The 22,264-nt window shown below is 53.8% G+C and overlaps 1 protein-coding gene across 4 annotated transcripts in view; it reads right to left on the reverse strand.

The window, feature by feature from the left end:
- The window catches only part of PIP5K1C (phosphatidylinositol-4-phosphate 5-kinase type 1 gamma), a gene marked incomplete at its 5' end in the record, with an annotated part of 49,460 nt that overhangs the window by 18,910 nt on the left and 8,286 nt on the right, over positions 1–22,264 (reverse strand). For 2 of the 4 annotated variants that reach the window (XM_084249656.1, XM_084249654.1), the window contains 4 exons: positions 1,508–1,625; positions 2,663–2,793; positions 4,446–4,538; positions 6,134–6,165. In XM_084249656.1, coding sequence (XP_084105782.1) covers positions 1,508–1,625; positions 2,663–2,793; positions 4,446–4,538; positions 6,134–6,165 — 374 coding nt within the window. The remainder of the gene's footprint in view (positions 1–1,507; positions 1,626–2,662; positions 2,794–4,445; positions 4,539–6,133; positions 6,166–22,264) is intronic. The other 2 variants (XM_084249655.1, XM_084249653.1) reach the window with 1 other exon arrangement.

Below are 22,264 nucleotides of genomic sequence, written 5' to 3' on the forward strand. Positions count from 1 at the left end.
ACGTCCGAGCCTGCGCCATAGGTTCCATGAGGATTTGTACTGTTTACAGAGAGGGAAACTGAGACACGGAGAAGTGAAGAGACTGGCTTAAGGCCGATGGCTAAGACGAAAATTAAAATTAATGTCTGGAGGATGAATAGACAGGCTGGGCACCCCCTGGCTCAGTGGCTGCAGGATATGGGCCCCAGCAGGGAAGGGGACAAGGCTGGCGTGCCCTTGGGCTCTGAGAGCCTGAGCTGGCTTTGCGCCTGCAATTCAGGGGGTTCTGGCACAAGGGCTAAAGGACATCACTCCCCTCCACATGACACCCCATTTTCTTGGTACATCCTAGGGCTTACTCCCTTCACAGCTGACCTCCAAATGGGCCCTACTGCCAACCCTCGTCCACCCTGAGTGGTCCCCTGGGACACAGACACCCACTTCTGGCTCTTGTCCCCACCCCCAGAATCTTCCACCAGGTGTCAGCCCGAGCAGTAGCCTCCATGACTACAATCGATGCGACGCTAGCCCCCCACCCTCCTCCAGGAATGAGAACACCCATCAAATCACAGAGGCTGCCGGTATCTCCCATGCCCAGCACTGACATCAGTGCGCTCAGGGCCCAGGAAGAGCCAGCACCGTGGGCAGAACACCACCAGACCCGCCTGCCCGTGCTTTTCCTCATGCTCACTACCCAGTGGTGCCCGGTCCTGTGGGAGACCAAGGAGAGCTCGCCTCCCCCAGGATGAGCAGACAAATGAAAGCTGGAGGTCAGCAAGGCAGGGCCAGCTATCCAAACACCTTGGGGTCACACCAGACCACTGAGGTGCCTGAACTTGCTTTTATCACATTCAAAGCAAGACCCCAGGCATCTCCATGACTTCACTCTGTTGCCAGAGTAATTGGTTCATGCCCCACTAATGGACATGGAGGCCTTTTTTCCTGCTCTTATAAGTAACAGGCTTCCAACTAGCACCCAGGAAAGCCAGGGGTCGTTTCCACTTAAGAACCACGGAACTGCGCACAAACACCTGTGTCCAAAGGGACTGTCTCCGTGGAGCTGGAGGGGAGAAGGGGCAATTCATGTGACAGGGCTGCTAGGCTCAAGAGGCCCAGGTCTTTGTCTGGGTCTTGGCCACCATGACTCCAGATTCCAATGATGCTGAGAACTGGGGGTTACACATGCCCCTGGCCAGAGCAGAAGAAGCTTCTCTCTGAAGGGCCTGGCTTGCAGGGCACAGGATTCCTGCAACACAAGGTCTACCCAACATGCAGCAAACACGCTCTTGTGGGCAAAAGCCAGGAGATCCGAGGGTGGCCCTCAGGACTGAAGCTGGCGGTAGATCAAACACGGCAAGACCCTCACTAAGCACCTGGCACCTCCCCACCCAGCCGCACACTGTGAGCAAAGAACCTGGCCAAGGTTGGCCTAGCTCTGGCCTGGAGCAGCTGACCCGGCACACCAGTGGTATAGCACCTGCAGCTCAATAGGCACTGACGAGAGGCCAGCAACAGCCAGTGCACTCACCAGGTAGTCGTCCGGTCGGATGCCAAAGAGTTCCCGGAAGTAGCGGAAGGCGACAGGTGCGTAGGTCTTGAACCTGAAGTCCTGGAAGTGGTGGGCAGGGGTGAGATTGCTGCCTTCACTGTGGAGGAAGGACCAGAAGGACACTGTGAGGGGCGGCCACTCTGTAGGCACCCCGCCTCATTTCCTGGACCCTCAAAGGCCCAACCTTCCCAGGTCAAGGACAGTGCTTCTAGCTGCCAAATTACAAGGGATTCTCAAAATGGCCGATCAGAAAAGTAACACGGGGCTCCCAAGGGCACAAGAGCTACCCCCTACTAGCCATCTTCCTCTCTTCACTAGCGACAGAGACCACATTGTCGGACCACTCAGACTAGCCCCTGCCGGGACTCACTTGCAGCGTGGGGAGGTCACATGACCACGTGGGTGAGTAGAGCAAAAATCAACTACGTCATTTCCTAGTTCTGCCCTTAAAGGAAAGAAGCCCATGCTCCCCTTCTCCTCCTCCTTCCTTCTGTAGGGACAAGATGTAACAGCAGAGGCCCAGGCAGTCACCCTGGAATGCTGGCTAGCAAGTCTGCACATTAAGGATGACAAGCAACTAGAAGGAACCCAGGCCCCTGGCTGTGCAGCGCCACCTTACCAGCTGGGTTTGCCCAACAGTATTTTACTGTCTTCCCCTCACCACTTTTTTTTTTTTTAAAGATTTATTTATTTATACAAGCACTGGGTACAGTCAGAAGCGCGGGAGGGTGAGAGGATTCACCAGAGTCAGAGCAGGGAGCAGAGCAGGCAGACTGACGAAGTACGCTGCTGAGGGGAGCAGCGGGCGGCAGGAGAGGTCTGCGTGCCATGTGGGACCCTCACCTGGTGGCCGGGGACCGAACCAGCACTGCAGAGGCTGTGGGCAGCTTTGCAACCCAGCGCTCAACCGCTGCACCACCAGGGAGGACCCCCACCTCACCACTTTTTAAACCAGTATTGTACCAAGTCCCCCCTGACTGACACCCAGCTGGCCCTCAAGGCCAAAGACACACCTGCAAAGGTCTGTGCCGTTTTCAGCAGAGAAGGGAGATGGGAGAATAGGCCGCTGTCTTACAGAGCCCGCTGCCAAAGGCGTGAGGCTACCACTGCAGGTAAGGAAGCCAGAGGACATACCTGGGGAAGAAGATGCTCTCCACCACGTAGAAGTCCTGCATGAGCACGTCGCGCTCTGGCTTGGAGCTCAGGTTGCCCACAGTGTAGCCAATGCCCAGCTGGATGGCACCCTTCAGGGTGGAAGAAGTGGTCTGCGGGAATAACCATGCATCAGGGTCCCGAGGATTCATCCCTGCCCACCTCTTCTCCCCTGGGAGAGAGACAGAAGAGAAACACCCTGGGACAGGGAGGGCGACGGAGGGTGTCCAGCCTGTAGCTTGACCCACCAAAGCTGTGTGGGAACTTGTCACAGCTGCTGGCCTCACTTGAGACACACAACCTTGTGGCTCAGATTGCCACCCTATGCAGACCCAAGGCCTGTTTCTACAAAAGTTCTGGAAGGTTCCAACATCTCAAAGCTGTCCCTACCCAGTCAGGGTCTATCCACTGTCAGGGTTTTCTTTGTGGGGGGAGGCACAATTTACTGAATGAAGCCTCATTTCTTTTCTACAGACTTGGGGTCCTTCTAATCACTTAGTGCGTGATTCACACCGTCACGATAGGCACTGACATCGCCTGACCATGCTCTCTGTGCTCGACACCCTCGAGACATCCTCAACAGAGCACACTTTCTCCAAAGACACATGGGGGCGGTGAGCCAGAAGGTACTGCCCTCCACCAGCCATCAGGGAAATGCAAACCCAAGCCAGTGAGGCGGTCACTGTGAGGATGGATGTGATGACGGGCGGACAACGGCAAGCGCTGCGAAGAGGCAGAGGAGCTGGCGGGAGTGGGAAATGCAGTGGCTCCCGTGGAAAAGTCTGGCAGGTCTCCACAAGTTACACATGGAGTTTCCATCTGACCCAGCAACTCCACTCCTCCGTATCTCCCCCAAAGAGAGAAAAGCACACTCTGCACAAAAACTTGTACACAAATGGTCGCAGTGGCACACCTCACAAGAGCCAAAGGGCATAACAACCTAAGCGTCCATCAAGGGGTGAACACACACACACGCTGTGTCCACCCACACAGGGCAACATGATGCAGTCACCAGGAGGGCAGCTCTGCCTTGCTACCGTGGGGAGGGACCTCGAACACATGACGCTCAGGGAGAGAAGCCAGACACAAAGGAATACACAGCGTGTGCCCACTGACGTGAAATGCCCAGAAAAGGCAAGCTCACAGACAGAAAGTGGAAGGTTCACGGGTGCTAGGAACTGGGGGAGGGAACGCTGATGTAGACAAGGCTTCCTTTAGTGGTGATGGAATGTTCTAGAACAGACTGTAGTGATGATTGCACAACTCTGTGAATACACCCAACTGCAAACTTCAAAAGGGTTGATCACGTGGTGTGTGTATTCTCAGCAAAGCTGCTACAGTCAGGAGATAAAGCTGAGGCGGACAAGACTGACAGCTCCAGGCTCTGGGGTTCCTTGGTCACTCTCCTGGCCTCAGAACTTTCTATCAGTGTCGCATTTGAGCTGCATTTTCCAAGGGAAGGGGAGGGAACTGCATTTCCTTTCTCTAGATGAGGCAGCAGTATTGGGGGACTGCGTGTCATGAGCTCACAGGCTAGCCTCGGAAGACGCTGCCCAGTAGCCCACCCATTCGGTGACGACACGTGGGAGGACCTCCCCTGGACTAAGGATTTTGCATCAAGAGGCCCCACAGACAGCACCTGCCTTGATACAAGTGACCATGGTCCCTGCCCACCCACCCTACCCCAGGGGAGCCTGGGGGAGCCTGTGTGTGTGTTGGGAGTAGATGACCACCCTCCCAATTCAGCTAAAGGCACAGGAAGAACCTTCTTGTAGGTGGTTTCACCAGAGGCATCCACACCCCGATGACCCAGCTTCTTCCCATGGGCAGGGCCCAGCTGCCCGCTCATCAAGGGGACCTGCAGAAGAGGAAGCAGGAAGTATTAAAAATCAGCAAGGAAGCGCCACTGCCCGGGTCAAAATGTTCTGGAAATCCTGGCAAGAGGGGGGCTTAGTCACCATGCCCAGCTGGCTCCCTGGCTGGCCATGTGGGGCCGGTGTGGACAGGCTCTGGAGCAGAAAGGGTGACCCAACACCACAGGGGTCAATGCCAAACACCCACAAGGGTCCATACAAAGACCGGCACTTGTGGACCCTTGAGAAGAGCAGGGAGAGAGGCAACCCCAACCTGGCCGTGTGTGCGGGGAGAGTCCTGATTTCAGTCTCTGCCCTGGGCACTGCTGGCACTGGGGCCTTGTCAATGGGCACTGTGGGATGTTCAACAACCCCCCCAGTCCCTATCCACTCAATAGGGACAGTTATGACAGGCAAGACAAGGGTCACCCCAGCAAATACCTGTGAAAGCCACAGACTCTGTGTGCAACTTCACAGGGGAGAATGAGGAAAGGGACCGTGGCATTTGAAGAAACAGGGAAGCCAGCTCAGCCTGGGGTTAGAGACAGGAGCCGGGTGCCCCTGTGGTGGCTCCACCATCACTGAGATTTAAGAGGCACCCACTGTGTTTATCTGACACCATTTAAAGAGTCCACACAGTCCTTCGTGCCCTATCTGCACTGTCCCCACATGGGGTTCCAGGAAGCTTCCTGAATGCCTCCACCCACCATGGCGCCTCTGCCTTGTGCCCCATGTTCTGAACATTGGCCACCAGGGGGCGGCCTCTCCTTAGGAATTGCGGGCTCTGTCCCTCCACATCTCTCCCTGGCTGGCCACTGCCCTATTGCCTGGGCCTGGGCCTGGGCCTTCCAGGTGCCCGGGCAGGTGGATAAAGTCCTTAGGAGGAGCCCATGTGGCAGGTGGCATCCTAGGAGAGGAGACTAGGCTTCAAGGGGACACAGGGCGCTCAGGTCCAAAGGGCCAGGGGACTTTTCCGGCAACGCAGGCATAGCAAACACACCTGGCTGCTTCTAACCCTTGGCTGCTTCCTGGAAAATGGGCTCAGATATGACTCTGCAGGCCGCTCTCAAGAGTGACGGGACACTCTAAGCAGGGACAGTGCTTGTCCCACCTGCGCCGCTTGAGCTGAGGACTGCCAGCCTGGGGCTCACAGGCAGCCCCACCATCACCACCAGGAGACATGCTTGGGAAAAGGCTGGGAGACAGTGAAGACAGCTGGTAGGGGTAGGGTGGAGGAAAAGAGACCCGCACTAGTGTGCGAGGCTGCGGGAGAAGGGGCACCACACACTGGAGGATAAAGGGCTGCCCTTTCAACCCCGTGCTCGGGGACACTGCCCTCATGGAGGTCCCACTTGGTCTCCCCACTCTCTCTTCTCCCTCATTACCCAGAGTGGGTCCTAGGCCGCTTCCTTCCCCAGCCTCTCACCACTACCCCCAAAACCAAGACAATGGCTGGACACTTTACCAACACTTGGGGCTCAGAGAGGGCAGTAAGTTACCCAAGGTCATATAGGAGGGCAAAGCTGGGCCAGGTACAATCTAGACTCCTCCTCAACCTCTTCTAGGAGGAGGTGGTCAGTGGGGCCCATAGGACACTCACCTCAGTGGGGGCTGTCTTCTTCTGGGCTAAACCTGAGGGAGAGATGAAAGATCAGATTGGACGTGCCAGGTGGCCATCCACCTCACCGAGGGGCCCTACCCTCTGTGCCAGGGTCTCCAAGGTGACACAGACCCTGTCCCTCCTTCACACACCTGGGAGTTCTCTGGGGAGGGACACAAGGACCTTGCGTGGGAAACGGTGGCCACAGACAGGACAGAGATGGCAGGAAAATAGGACATTGACACCCCACACCCCCTGGACATGGACCTCCCCAGAAGGGAGAAGCAGTGGGGAGCAATCACCCCCAACTGTGACCCACCCTTTACACCAAAGACATGCGGAGTAACTGCACTGACACAGTGCCGTCCGCCCCACGGCGGGAGCTGCGGCGTAACCCGGAGACTTGGCTCTCGAAGGAACTTGCCCTAACGAGGAGTGGCAAGGGGGACACAGCAGTGCGCCACACCTCAGGCCATGTGGCCTCTTCTCCGAGGCCCTCTGGTGAGGGCATGCTGGTGTTGTGGAGAGTGCTAGGGGCCTAGGTGGCTGTGGTTAGTGGGGAATGGCTGGACCTGAGACGGGGCAGTGGTGCCAGTTCTCAGCCCCTCTCAAGGGAGTAAGCTGGAAAGTCAGCTGCCGGGCGCCACTCCGCACAGCACCCAGTGCCAGGACATAGCTCCGTGGGAGAGTCCCAGGGGAGGGGGCTCTCAGTGAGGGGTGGGCGATGCTCCCCTCAGGACCCACCCTCCGCTGGCCTCGCTGAGTCTCTGCGTCAGCTTCTATGAGCGTTGTCATTCAGTGAGTGGTCAGCAGATGTGCAACCCACACAGCTGCACCTTGGTCCCCAGAACATGTGGATCTGCCACCTCACATGGCAAAGGGGACTTTGCAGAGGTGATGCAGTTGAGGCACCTGAGATGGGCAGCATCCTGCATTCCTGGGCAGTGAGGGGGGGCCAGGGTGCTCATGAGAGTCCTCATAGAGGGAGGAAAAGGGCCCAAGGCAGAGAGTGGGGAAGGGCCTCAGGGCGCGGCTGGCTGTGAGGACGAGGAAGGGCCTGAGCCCAGGATGTGGCTCTTTGAGAAGCTGGAACAGGCAGGAGATGGGTCCCCTGGGGCCTGGGAAGAGCAGCCTGCCCCCCTGTGCGGGCCAATCTGCCCCCACCCGGGAAACAAGTGTCAGACTCCCCACCCCTAGAAAGGGAGATGACACGGGAGTGTGGTTTCAGGCAAGTTTGCAGAGATTTGCTGCAGCTGCAACAGGAAACTCATACGTGGGGTGTCTACCAAGTGTCAGCCTTGGGGGAAGGGAGGCAAGTGGTGACCAGGACAAACTTGCCTCCTTCGCACCTCAATGCTCACAAGGAGTGGCAGGGAAAGAATGGCTGGATAGTGGAGTGATGCCAGGGGGGCAATATGAGGGTACAGGCAGGGGCTAGAGCAGCAAGAGAAGACTTGAGCTTGTACCGCAGGGGAGTGGGCGCTCTGGAGGGCAGTGGGCAGCTGGCAGGGACCTGCTCTGGTGCTCCTGGGCGCCCTCTGGTGGCTGCTGTGGGGAGGACAGGAGGGTGGGGTTGCAGAGAAGCAAGGGTGGAGGGGACTGGGCTGGCCCAGGCTGGAGAAGATGGGGTGGACCTGGTAGAGACACAGGAGGGGGGAGAAGTGGGCAGATTCTGGAAAGTTCTGAAGACAAACAGGCTGTGCTTACTGGAGGCGGAGTAAAGAAAAGCAAGGAGTCAAGAATGACTAAGGATTTTGACTGTAGCAATTAGGGAAGGACTAAGCTGCCTCAGCAGAGATGGGGGTGGGGGAGAAGCAAGTTCAGGGGGATGGTGAGGCACAGCGTGGCTGTAATGAGTATGAGATTCCCTGTAACCCTCCTTGTGGAGACTCTGAAGGACAGCTGGATCCTGAGTCTGGACCTCAAGGGACTGTCAACAAGACTGTGGCATCGTGGGGACACAGACAGGGTTAGAGCCCAAAGAATGGATGAGTCTGGGGGAGGGGGAAGAAGGCCAAGGACCCAGTCCTAGGTACCAAAAGGGAGGGGGGGACACCCAGGTGAGGGTCAGTTTCTCAGGCCTGGGGCTGTGGGGTAGGGGGAGGGAGGGTTGACTGTTAATAGGAACAGAATTCCTTCCATGACATGAGAATGTTCTAGAATAAATGACGGGTATGCAATACTGTGATTATATGCAAAACTGAATTGTACACTTGAAACTTAAACTTATGATAGATGAATGATACCTCAATTAAAGACACACCCAAGATACTGAGGCTCCGACTGGGTCCTCTTCCAGCTCTGAGCACCAACTGTGCAGATACGAGGGGTTGGTCCAGATAAGGAAACTGAGGCTGGAGGTGCGCTTTAGGGATCACTAAAGGGGCATCCCCCAGGACAGTCTGAGGTGGGCACTTGCGCGGCTGATGGCAGCTGAATGGGACACCCCGGCCACATGAGGGTCACAGCAGGCCGTATGTGCCCATGGCAGCCCACGCATGGGGCTCCCAGCCCAGGCACTGGCCTCAGGGGCCAACCTGTGCTTCAGCCCATCCCAAGGCCCAGCCGGCGGCAAGCGGATGGCGGAAAAGGTCTGGAAAGTGACATAATATTTTCTTTGGCCACCCCACAGCAGAACAATTCATGAGCTTGCATCTGGGGTGTGGGGGAAGGAAGAAGAAAGAGGCAGGAAGTCACGGTGGACCACAGCGGAACATTCTAAAGCTCAATTGGGGTGCTTGGCCTCTGAGACTTGTGTGGATTACCCTACTATCCCCCTTTTGGCTTCCCAGAGGCTCCTGGGTCTGGGGTCCACCGCCCCATCCTGGAGTTTCCTGCCTTAGCAGTCCTGACACTACCCTGGTCTTCCGGTGCCCTATGGCCTGCGGAGGCCAGAGCAACGCCAACACTAGTGTCCCTCTAAAGTACTGGCTGGCTCTGCCCTGCCCCACAGCCATAACCCTTCAGACAGTCAGACCCTTCAGTGTCCCCCCACTTTGTGCCTGGGGTCTCTGTGCTGTCACTCTGTGGCTCCACCCCTTCTGCCTGACTTGCACACTGGTCAGCAAGGGGCAGGGATGAATACACGCTGGCCTGGGTGCACAGAAAGGTGGCAGGGCAGGATCTGAGAAGAGGGAGGGCTGGCTGGGGCCTGGGGCCACCTGACATGGTCACAAAGAGCAAGCGGAACCGGCAGGTGCAGTCCTACCTCTGCCTGGAAGGAACCCCCTCCCCTCCTGTCCCTAAGACAGCACCTATGTGTCAGGTTGCCTAGTATCCCCTTGTGGGGGTCACCTCAGTCACCTCCTTTCTTGTTTTCAGGGCCGTCCCCAATCCTGATGCCCACAGGCCGTGCTCACTTGCTAGGACCCTGTAAAACCCTGTACATCTGCCACCAAAGAGTGTTGTCGCCAGGGCCAGCCTCCCTGTTGCTCTTGCTGAAATCACAGGCCCAGGGTCTTCAGGCGTCCTCAGCAGACCCGCCCCCAGAGGAGCAGGCAGCTGCTCAAGGTCATGGCTGCAGGGGCTGGCAGGCAATTTCCTGCACAGCCTCAACCAGCAGCACCTGCAGGGCCTAAGATGGCAGAGACCTTACCAAGATCCAAGTTCCTCCCAGCCCAGGATGTGACCAATTATCTTCTGAATGAGCCACCCTGTTTTCAAGGAAATTAAGTTTTAAAAATAGCCTGGGGAGGGGGAAGTGTAACCTGACAGAGGGGTGACGGGGGAGAGCAGGCTCTATGCAGCCCCCAGGCAGGATGAACCTCAAGAGCACAGCTGTGCCACAGGACTGGGCTCCCCTTAACAGACACCTGCAAGTGTTTGTTGACTGGCTGACAGATGGGTGGACAGACACCCATTCTTCTCCCCTCTGCACACATACAAGTCTCCAAGTGTTTCCAAACATTTGGAAACAGGCAGGGAAAGTTCCCAAAGGATTGTAAACTCCAGGACCCAGGCAAGGACCTGAATATGTGTCCTTCCACAAAATCACTGGGTTCACTGATCCAGAACCCACCACTGCTCTCTGCTCCCACTCCCCTTAGCCCTATCACTGTCCACTGGGCCCCGCTGCTGTCCTGACCCTGGCCAGTCTGTCCTATAACTACAGTCACCAGACAGCGCCCATGAATACCTGAGTCAGGTTCTGCCCCTTCTTCTCCTATAACCCTCTGGGAGGGCGCCCACTTCCCTCTAGGTAGAGCTCAGGTTCTCAAGCTCCTGCACAGCCTACTCCCATCCCTGCCTTCACCTCTTCCCTCTTTCCCCCACTTCCTCATTCTGCTCTATCTAGGCATCCTTGCTATGCCTCCGACAAGTCAGGCACAGCCCTGCCCCAGGGCCTTTGTATGGGCTATTTCCTCACCTGGGGTTGACCACATGCCATGGAACACCCTTCCAAGAAACAAAATCCTTACAAGAGTTTGCTCCCTGTTTTGTCCAAACCTGGCTCAAATGTCACCCCTCAAAGAGGTCATCCTCCAGCCACAGCCTCCAGCAGTCCCACCAGGGTTACTCACTCTCCTCACCTCTCTGGCTTGCTTGTTCTTTCCAGCACTCAGCACCACGTGGCACTCGTGCATGGTATCTCTCCCACTACAGGGGACCAGCTCTGCTAGGGTGCCCACTGACAGATACCGCAGAGCTCTCAGTGTAGGGAAGAGGGTCACCACTGGAAGGGACAGCGGGGGTTGCAGTGTCCATCAGATCAGCATGGGGTCCTGGTACCCAGGACAGGGCTTAGCTCCTTGGGACTCAAAATAAACAAGAAAGCACAGGACGAGGTAGAGAGGGCCAGCAACCCTGGAGACCAGGAAGCACTTACTGTACTGTCAGCTGGAATGACCTGTGTCCTTTGGGTCCCTTATGCCACAGGCCAGTGACCACAGGCACAGAGGCTGTGTGGGGAATCTTCCAGGGAGGCAGGGCACTCCACAGGCATGGCTTGGGGCTTGGGACCCCTTCTGAGGGGCAGAAGCAGCCCTCGGCCCCAATCAGGCTCAGCCATGAGGACCAGGGTGGATGGGCGCTCCCACTGGACACCTGGACATCCTCTTTGCTAAACTCTAAGGATCCTGTGATCAAAGAAGCTGTGGTTCTTTGTAGCCATATGACCTCTCTACGCAACAAAATGTGATGGAAGGGGCAGGGTGGCATGGGGAAGCTGGCAGTTCCACTCTCTGGGAACCCTGAGTCACCAGGTCCCCACAGGGCCCCTGCTGGAGAGCACACAGGGCAAGGGGCAGACAGCCCACAGTGGGGACGCAGAAGCCATCATGGAGCTGGTGCCCATGGCATGTGGTCAAACCCAGGTGAGACCCAAAGAACCGCCCAGCCAAACCAAACCAGGTAAGAGAATCACAAGTCCACCCAATGGATGCCAGAAGCAGCCCAGTTTGTGAGAACCAGAGATTATCTCCAGACATCACCCATAGTCCTGGGGGCAATATCGCCCGAGACCCGCTGCACTTCCCTTGACTCAGAAGCGCACTATGGCAGCAACAGCAAAGGTTCCAACTCGTGGGGTGTGCTGGGGCTGTGGCTGTGCCAGCCCTTCCCACTCAGGCTATCACCCCAGCTGGGGAGAGGTGGTCGCTTCAGATGGAGAAACCACTGCATGGAGAGATGGAGCACCAAGTCACTGCTGCTGAGAACCTGTGCGAACTAGGCCCCCAGCTCATCTTAACCTCCACCCTGACCACATGAAAGGGGAACTGCGCCCCCCAAGTCTGGGGTGGGAACCTGAGGCTGATAAGCTGAGATACTCACCTGACAGTCCCCACAGGAGTGACCAGCAGAGGTGTGAGCCTAGGCGTGCCCTCCCCGCACCCCGCCAATCCCCGCCACCACTGCCCAAGCTCCTGGCTCCAGTCCCAGTTATGACACAGGGAATGCCCTACCTGACCTTTTTTTCTACCACTGGAAAACTGGAAGTAAGTCAAGTCAATTTTTAAAATCACAATGTTTGGGGGCCTCCCTGGTGGTGCAGGGGTTAAAGCCAGTGCTATCAAACTATCACCAGCCACTGAAGCATGAGTTCCACATGGTGCAGCAGACCTCTCCTGTCTCCCCGCTGTTCCCCTCAGCAGTGTATTTCAGCAGATCTGCCTGATCTGTTCCCCACTCTGTCTCTGGTGAGTCCTCTCACCCCCCACACCTCTGGCCTGTACCCCAGTTCTTGTATGCATAAATAAATAAATCTTTAAAAATAAATAAAATCAGGGCCTCCCCTGGTGGCGCAGCGGTTGAGCGCTGGGCTGCAAAGCTGCCCACAGTCTCTGCAGTGCTGGTTCGATCCCCGGCCACTGGCAAGGGTCCCACATGGTGCGCAGACCTCTCCTGCCGCGCCCGCTGCTCCCCTCAGCAGTGTATTTCGTCAGTCTGCCTGTTCTGTTCCCCGCTCTGGCTCTGGTGAATTCTCTCACCCTTCTGCGCTTCTGACTGTACCCAGTGCTTGTAGAAATAAAAATAAATAAATAAATAAAATCACAATGTTTCCGAGAAAAACCTGGGTTTCTCAAAAAAACAAGCAGATTTAGAAACAGAAGGCCCCAGATAACCACTCACAGTGCAGCTGCCCCACCCACCTTCATCCGCATTCCCACCCCACGGTGGCCAGAGGGCACCTCAGAGCACCTGAGCCAGAGGCCATGAGATCTAACTATCTCAATTCTCATTTCATAATCGATATTAACAGGTGGGGAAACAGCAGCGTGGGGAAATTTAGGAAGTGATCCAAAGTCAAAGGTGAAATACCCTATGATCACATCTCAGAATACAGAAAAGCATTCAAAAAAGTTCAACAAGAATTTCAACTCCAAAAAAATCTTTTAAGAAACTAGATAAGGAGGAGGGTAAATGGGCAGGGGCAAGAACTGCCTTCACTAGAACTGAATATAAAGCAAAAACTAATGGCAAACACACTAATGTCAACCACAAGACAAGGGGAGCAGGCATGAGCTTCCACGGCAGTGGGGGTGCTCGCCAACACAGTAAGACAAGAAAACAGAAAAGGAAGACTGGCAAGACAAAGACGCAATTGGACAGAATTCAGGAGAACCAACCGGCTGGCCAGCAGAGGTAAAGAGTGGAGCTAGGTGGCCTGGCGCCCGCAGCCCACCCAAGGTCACACCGCAAGTATGTGGAAGAGAAGGTGGCCTGCTGGGTGCGCCCACCACCTACCCTTTATACCACTGCCTTTTCCTGGTGTCACATTAGGTTAGCTTTTATCTGTCAAGTGTAGGTGACCTGCTCTGGTTAACAGACATGGGGGATTCCCTGTGCTCCAGCCACACTAAGCCCTTCCATCACCTGTTTCACACCTGTGGATAATGACTAGGTGTGCATCAGGGGGCAACACCATGCAATGGCAGAAATAAATAATTCTCACATTTTTGCTTCACAAAGACGTTTATGACCAGCATTAAGCTGGGATAGGCTAAGAATTCCATAGTTAATAGCTGATCGTGATAGTTAATATTTCAAAAGACACGTTGAAAAATATCACACTCTAGTTAATGATACACACACTAAAAGTGGAATGTGCTGATGGCTGCAACTTTGAAAAACATCCTTAAAAAAATTAGCTGGATGGAGGACTGGATGGATAGATGGGCGGGTGGAGGGACAGATCTAAGGACAGGGTAAGGAGGGAGGAAGCAGACACAGTAAAATGTCAGGTGTAGACGTACTCGTGGTCAAATTCTTTCAACTTTTCAGTACAGTTGAAATTTTTCAGTACAGTTAAAATCTTTTTTTCTCCAAGCTAAAGAGGAATTTTGACATTTGAGACCAGAGTTTGTTTCAAATTCTGAAGAAACAGGTTTTTTGGGAGGATTCTGCCCAAGGCATGAGTAATCACACAGGTAGCCGTGGACACTGCTGAGCACAGTGTTCCAGGCCCCATGTCACAGTTCATACACATTCACTCAGCATAGCTTTGAGAGGCACTTTCCGGCCTCAGGGCCTTTGCACTTGTGCCTGTGGCCTGGAATGTGTGTGCCATCCCCACATCTGGCATGGCTGGCTTCTGTCCTCCATCACTCGATTCTCAGCTGGAGCATCACACCCACAGTCCCAGGAAAAACTCCATGTCCTTACCCAACAACTACCTGGGTAGCAAATGCAGGCCTCATCAGCAGGACAATTCAGGAAATGCTCCAGAACTTCAAAGCAGAGAACAAGTCTCCAAAAGAGTCTTGGCATTAAGGGAAACCATTTTTCCTCTTGAATATTTTTACCTCTTAGGATTTTGCATTTATCATTTTGAACCACCTGGAATGGTGAATGGTGTCAAGTAAGGAATTAAAAAATGTTCCAAATAATCAACATCCCAAATGATATTCTGTTCATTCATTCATTGATTGACACCAAACTCAGCATTTTCTGGGTGCGAAACCCTGTTTGGGTGATAGACTGCTCCAGAGGGAACTGGCTCTCTGTCTAATATTTAATAAGAAAAAATTTTAAGCACCCAGAAAAAAGTGCAGGGTAATAAAAGACACCAATGTATCACTATGTAGGTTAAACAAATCCTTTCTTGTTTATTCCCTAAGTCAGGGGTCAGCAAGTTTCCTGTAAAAAGCCACAGAGTGCAAGTGGGGCTAGGCCAGGTGTCAGAGTTGGAAGGGCATGATCGACTGGGGCCCCACAAAATTTTCCCTCTCCCAAAGAATAACCAGGCTCTGAAGTCAGCAATGTGTGTGTGTGGGTGGGGGGTATGTGGGGGGCTGTCTATGGGTATGTAAAATACTTGTTGAGGGCCTCCCTGGTGGCCAAGGGGTTAAGTCTTAGCACTGTAACAGAGCAGTGCCAGCTCTGGTGAAGACACAGGGGCTCTGGTGAGCCCCTTCCTAGCTTGGCTGCTCTCGAGTGGGCTAACCGAGCCAACCTCAACCTCCCTGGGCTGTGGTTCACCCACCTTTGACAGGGAGTAAGAGTGGTTTTAGCCTCACAGGGTGTCCTGAGGAATCTGAGGGCTCGTTCAAGCAAGGCTCAGCATGGCCCCAGCACAGAAGGGCAGTCTCCACGTGCCACCGCAAGCATCGCACCACCACCCTGCTGCCCTTCACGTGCATGGAGGCACTTGATCTGGTCTGGGGAAGACAGCGGGCCCGGGGAGGACACTGTGAAAGGCAGCACAGGTCAACAATCACAGCAGCCTCCCTCCAGCCGGCCAAGTCAAGCCTGCAGCCACGAGGCCAGAGTCCCTCCACACATGTCCTTGCTGGCCCTGAGCCTCCACATGGAGCTGCGCCCCCACCGTTCTCTCAGGCACTCGGCCTGGAGTCCTGCCACCATCTGCTCACCTCCTCTCTCCCTCCTCCCCCAGGAGCTCTGCAAGAACACAGTCCCTGCCGGAGCTCAGCCCAGCCCTGCAAGGCGTGCCTGTGCACCTCACGTCCACTGGCTTGTTCTCTGCCTGGGCACACCTGGCTGTGTGGTCTCTGAGCCAATGCCACCTTCTGCTAAGCCCTCGGCGTGCAGCGGAGCTAGTCAGCTATCATCCATACCATCCCGGGGCCGGGGAGGACAGCGGGGTGAGGGGAGCCGCCAGGGCCCAGTTCACACCTGGGAGCCAGACTCACCATCCCCCCGCCCCTGCTCCGCACCTCTGGTAGTTACCCACCTGACCCCACCCGCCTGCCCTGCCTGTCTCCGAGCCATCCTCCTTCTCAATGCCCATCCTGCCTGGCCCCCACTGGCCCCCAGCTTCCCACCTCCCTCCTGCTCGCTGCACTCTGGCCCAGGGTCTCAGGTCCCTGGCCTTTCAGTTTCCTCACACCCCTGGGCCCTGCTGCTGCCTACCCAGCCCGAGACCTAAGCAGTCCAGTTCTATCTTCTCCCGGCAGCCTGGGCCCGTCCCTCCGGCACTCTGCACTGTAATCCTGCCTTCAGGGGGCTCCCAGCAACATCAAGTTCCTTAGCACAGCCCCCGAGTTCTCCTCGTGACTCCCACACCAGCCTGGTGCCAGGTATCTGCCGAACGAGAAACCCCGGAGCGGCAGAAGCCAAGCCAGGAAGAGCAGAGGGAAGAGAACTCATGAACTTGACTCACACTCACCCGGCGGGTGCTGAACTGAGGGCGGAATGTTCAGCGGGTGCTGGGCGGGGCTGGTCCGAGCAGTGCCCGCCACAGCTCTCCTCTCCAAGAGGAAGCGTGTTAGTATGTTCTATGCGGAGACAGAAACCCCACTCGCGCTGCTGAAAGAACAGGTGTATGTACAGAGGGGCATCTGTCACTGTGGCTCAGGGCCAGCACACTGCCCACGGACCAAAGCCCTCCGCGCCTGTTTGAGGCTAGGCCCACTCCCTTCCCAGTCCCCATGGCGGATCCTTCCCCAGTGGCAGGACTGAACAGCTGCAACAGCAGCCATGCGGCCCGCAAAGGTGAAAATGTTGACCATGTAGCCCCTCACGAGCATGCCAGGCGTAACTGAGGACGGTGGGGTAGCAGACTTCAAGTCTTGCTGAGCCTAGGGGTTCTCGAGGCCTTGATCTCCCCTCCAAGCTGCTGTCCCACCAGCTGGCCCCTGGTCATCTCCAATCATCCCCCACAAAGTCACACAGTAAAGTCCCTTGGGCCACACGCCAGCGCCTGTGCAGTTCTGGACAGGTGGGGTTCCTTGATCCCGGGAGCCTCTGCCTGGGTACAGAGGGCAGGGCAGGAGGGGAAACCAGGTCACCAATGTGGCACATACACCTGCAGGTCCCCACGCTAGAGGGGCAGCAGGCAGGAGCAGATCCAGGGACAGAGCCGCCACGAGTGCCTGATGGAGATCACGCGCTATCTTGGGACTAATGTGCCAGGTTTCTTGGCCCACTTTTCCTCTCCAGGTATATTTTTACTCTTGGGCAGCTCGGCTGGATCACAGACACGATGCTTGGATTCTAGAACTCTGAGAGGCACAAGGCGGGCTGGCCCACTCAAATGGAGGCCCCCTTGGTCCTCGCCCATGTTGCTTACAAGTGATGCTTGCTGGTCAGGCTCCAGGCCAACTGGGCAGGCCTGGGCCCACATTTTTCTGCCAATATTTGAGTCCCACTCCCAGCAGCCCCATAAGGCCAGTCTCCCCAATGGGGCAGAGTAAAGCCTCCAGAAATCCAAAGGGCTGAGAGAGACAGGGCCTGTCCAAAGTCCCATAGCAGCTGGCACACTGACACCCTTAGGCCTCTCAGGAAAACACAGGAGCGCCTGTGAATCAGGTCTTCTCCGCAGGCATATACTGACCAAGGCACACTCATACCCCTGCTACAGTCACTCCACTGATAAAAAGGGAGGTTCTGAGGACAAACTAGCTCCCTGATGGACTAACCTCCAGGACGGTCCTGCTGTCCACATCCTCCTGTCACACCTGGCAGGTGTGGCCAACAGAACATGGCTGAAGCGAGTGCCTGTGCTCTTACAGGGCCTCCTGCTACAGAATGTTCACTTGACGCAGGGAAGCGGCTCATGATGCCGTAAGGAGGGAGGATGCTCAAGCAGCCTGCAGGACTGAGGACTCCCACACAAAGCCATGTGAGGGAGCCGTAATCGAGAGAGCTCCCCTTGCCCCTAGTAAAGCCTTCAGAGGAGTGGTCCTGACCAACACACTGACTGCAGCCTCATCAGGGACCCTGAGTCATGAGGTTTGGGGCTAACTTGGGCTCTTGACCCATAGAAACAGATGATAAATGTTCACAATCATTTTAAGCCACTGATTTTGGGGTAACTTGTTTCTTAGGAATAGCTAACTATATACCTGAGGTCTCAAACTGGCCCCTAAGGGTGAAAACAAGGAGAGCAAGTCGAGAGATAACTATCAATAGCTACATAATGCCTCCTCCTACTTTCCCCTTGGCTCATCATGCTTCTGCTACATGGCCTCCTCACTCTTCTTCACATGTGCCAGGCATATTTCTGCCCCAGGGCCTTTGCACACGCTTCTCTTCTACCTGAAATCAGTGAAACCTATTGCAAAGGGGTGGGGACACACATCTTGGCAAAATTACAAACACACATGCCCTTTGGCCAACAATTCCACTTCTAGAGCTTTCTGCTTGAGAACTTTAATATGGTTATAAAGACATGGTTTAAGAGGCTCACAGATTATGTTGTCAGAGTCCGCAATATCCTAAAAGGCCTACAAAGGAGTGCTCAGAGCAATTGTTGGCACTTCACTTGTTTTTATAAATAAAGTAATATTGGCAGAAGGTCACACCCCTTTGTTTACATGTTGTGCCCTACAACAGCTTGTGCCCTACAACAGCACCACTGACTGGTCGTGACACAGCCATCTTGCCCACAAAGTAAGACATTTACTACCTAGCCCTGTACACACAAGATTTCCTACACGGGGTGAGAGAGGTTGTCATTCTTGTTCATCCATCACCCTAGCTAGACCAAAAACAGTGTGGGATATACAAAAGAGGTGACAAGCAAATTAAATGGATGGCTAGAAGGCATACAACAAAATATGATACAGCTGCTTAGAAGAATGTGGCAACTATAAAGCTGTATTAATTGAAACCAAGAGCCAGGACACACTTAATATATTAAAAAGCAAAATGCAGAACAGAGTTGGAAGACTCACATTTTCCTATTTTAAAATTTACTTCAAAAATACAGCATTTGGGCCTCCCTGGTGGCACAAGGGGTTAAGATGCAGCCTATGAAGCTGTCTACAGCCACTGCATCACGAGTTTGATCCCCGGCCAGGGAACTACCCACATGGCGCAGCAGACCTCTCCTGCCTCGCCTGCTGCTCCCCTCAGCAGTGTATTTCAGTCAGTCTGCCTGTTCTGCTCCCCGCTCTGTCTCTGGTGAATCCTCTCACCGCCCACACCTCTGGCCTATACCCCAGTTCTTGTATGAATAAATAAATAAATCTTTAAAAAAATACAGCAATCAAGGCAGGGTGATACTGGCATAACGAGGAGGTTGAAGGAATACAGTAATGAGTCACTTAATGACAAAGTAATGTTCTCAGAAATGCATCTTTATGTGACTGTGTTGTGTGAATGTCAGAGTGGCAATCTACTATCCACCTAGGCTATATGGGAGAGCCTACTGGAACCCCCATTGTATGGGCTGTCTGTCGCCAACCAAAAAGTCCAGTGACATTAATAAAAGTCCAGTGACATGATGGTCCAAGGGGCCTCCCCTGGTGGTGCAGCGGTTGAGTGCTGGGCTGCGAAGCTGCCCGCAGCCTCTGCAGCGCAGGTTCGGTCCCCGGCTGCCGGTGAGGGTCCCATATGGCGCGACAGACCTCTCCTACCGCGCCCGCTGCTTCCCTCAGCAGTGTGTTTCGTCAGTCTGCCTGTTCTGTTCTCCGCTCTGGCTCTGGTAAATTCTCTTGCCTTTGCCCTCACATGCTTCTGACGGTACCCAGTGCTTGTATACATAAAAACAAATAAATCTTTAAAAAAAAAAAATTATGGTCTAAAACAGATCAACTCAGAATCCAGAACTAAACCTGCACATTCAAGTCAACTGATTTTGACAAGGGTAATATGATAATTCAGAGGAGAAAAACAGTCTTTTCAACAACTGATGTGAGCAATTGGATAGCCACATGCAAAAGAATGAAGTTGGATCCCCACCTCACACCATATACAAAATTAAAACAGGCCATAAACCTACATGAATGTAAGAGCTGAGATTACACAACTCTAAGAATAAAACAAACCTTTAAGATCTTGGGTCAGGCACAGGTTTCTTAGATGTGACAACTAAAGCATGAATAAGAGACATAAACTGAACTTCCTCAAAATAAAATCATTTAGCTTCTAAGGACACCATCAAGAAAGTGAAGAGACAGCTCACAGAATATTTGCAAATTATGTCCCTGATAAGGAAATTATATCTAGAATATATAAGGAATGCGTACCACTGAATAATAAAAAGAAAAATAACCCAATTGAAAAACGAACAAAGGACCTAAATAGACATGCCTCCAAAAAGGACACACATGGCTACAAGTACATAGCTGTTACTACTTGTCAGGGAAATGCAATCACAATTACTGTGAGTTGCCACTTCACATGCCCGAGGACGTCAGAATCAGAAATACGTACAATACAAGGGTTGGAAAGGATGGGGAGAAACTGGAACCCTCTTTGTCTTGGACTGCTGGTGGGAATTTTGCAAAACGGGGCAATCACTTTGGAAAACAGTCTAGCACTTCCTCTAAGAGTTATACATAGAGTTTCCATATGACTCAGCAGCTCCATTCCAGATATCTACCCAAGAGAACCAAAAACATCTGTCTACACAAAAACGTGCACACACGTTCACAGCAGCATGACTACACAGCAGTCAACACCCCACGTGTCCGTCAGGTGATGAAAGGGGACACAAACATGGTTCACCTACACACTGAAATACAATTCGGCCATAACAAAGGGGGCAGCTCTGACACTCGCTACCATGGGGAGGGACCCTGAACACATGATGCTAAGCGAGAGAAGCCAGAGACACGAGGCCACATGGGAGGCCACTGACAAGAAGCGTCCAGGACAGGCACAGCCATAGAGAGTGGGCTGGTGGTGCCAGGGGCTGCTAAGGGGGATGAGGTTTCTTTTTGGGGTGATGGAAATGTTCTAAAATTGATTGTGATGATGGTTGCACAAGTCTGTGAATATAGTAAAAAAAAAAACAATAAATTGTACACCATAAATGGGTAAAATGTATGGTATGTGAATTATGCCTCAGTAAAGCTGTTATCAAAAAAAAAAAAAAGCATTTAGGAAAAAAGCAAAGTACAGAATAAGACATATGTCACGACCTGGCAGTAGGTGTGTGACCAGAGCGCTTTACCTCACAGGGGGAAACAAGAAGCTGGAGTCAGAGGTCCTTTGGGTGGGCTGGGACAGAGCCAGGCCTGCACCTTGTTTCAAGCAGGGAAAATAAAAATCACAAATTCTAGGAGGGGGTGGGCAGCACTTACAAATGTCCTGCAGTGACAGAACAGGATGCTTTTGAGGAAACAGTAAAGAAAGGGTTTGGTGTGGCTGGAAGGGAGGGCGCACCCAGAATAGAGGCTAGGGGTTGGCTCGGGCAAGGTCCGGCTACCTGAGCTAAGACTGTGATTTTGTTTCCAGATGGACAGTGGGTCATCACCACCCCCCAAACTGCTGTAAATATGCCAACCGGCTAAATGTATTTTAGCTCCCATCAAGGTAGTGAGACCCCACACACAAATGCCAGCCAAGGCTGACAAGGTGGCGCTGTCACATGGCACACAAGCCCTGCTGTGCTCTGAGGGCCATGCTTTCTAAAATGTTTGTGCTCTTTGGCTGTTAAGGTGGCCCCCAGAGGCAGGGTGAAGTGCCAGCAAGAAGGCTGTGACATGCACCACCTCGCACACGGAGCAGTCACAGTGGTGACGACCATGAGCTCAGTGTCAACAAATCAACGCGATGGTCACGAGCCCCTCTTGCCATTTTGGTCAATGATGGCCGGCATATCAAACAGAGGTCCCCAGAGGCTGTGCCATGCAGCCCAACTGTGGAGTGGGCTGTAGTATCTGGCTTTGTGAACGAATTTCTGTGATGTTTGTATAACAAAATCACCTAGCAACGTGTTCCTCAGAACGTGCCCCTGTCATTAGCAACACATAACTAATATTAAATTAGGTGCCGTTAGTCAAATTATGTACTGTCCCCCAGGTGAAACGTACCTACCGGAGGCTTCAGGAGGCTGCGCTCCCCCGGAGTAGTGGCTCGGGGCCCACTAACCAGGTAACTGAAGCAACTTTATAGAACAAAACTGTGACTAATGAGAACTGGTTGTACATGTATATTTCGGGATAAAGGGGCTTTGTGTCTGCAACTCACTCTTAAATGGTCCAACAAAACCCACCCTCCAAATCTCTCCCCCCAACCCCAAACACACACAAAGAAACACATGCAGACAGAGAAAGCTGTGTGCTGCAAGTGAACACCTGGTGATTCAGCGCAGGGCATACGGGTGCTCACCTTGGGTGCTCACCTTGGTATTCTTGCAACTTTTTCTGTAGGTGTGGAAATTTTCCAAGAAAAATGATTTTTTAAAAAAGATTTATTTATTTATGCATCCAAGAACTGGGGTAGAGGCCAGAGGTATGAGGGGGTGAGAGGACTCACCAGAGACAGAGTGGGGAACAGAACAGG

This window comes from Talpa europaea (genome assembly GCF_964194135.1).
Source record: "Talpa europaea genome assembly, chromosome: 12".
Lineage (NCBI taxonomy): Eukaryota > Metazoa > Chordata > Mammalia > Eulipotyphla > Talpidae > Talpa > Talpa europaea.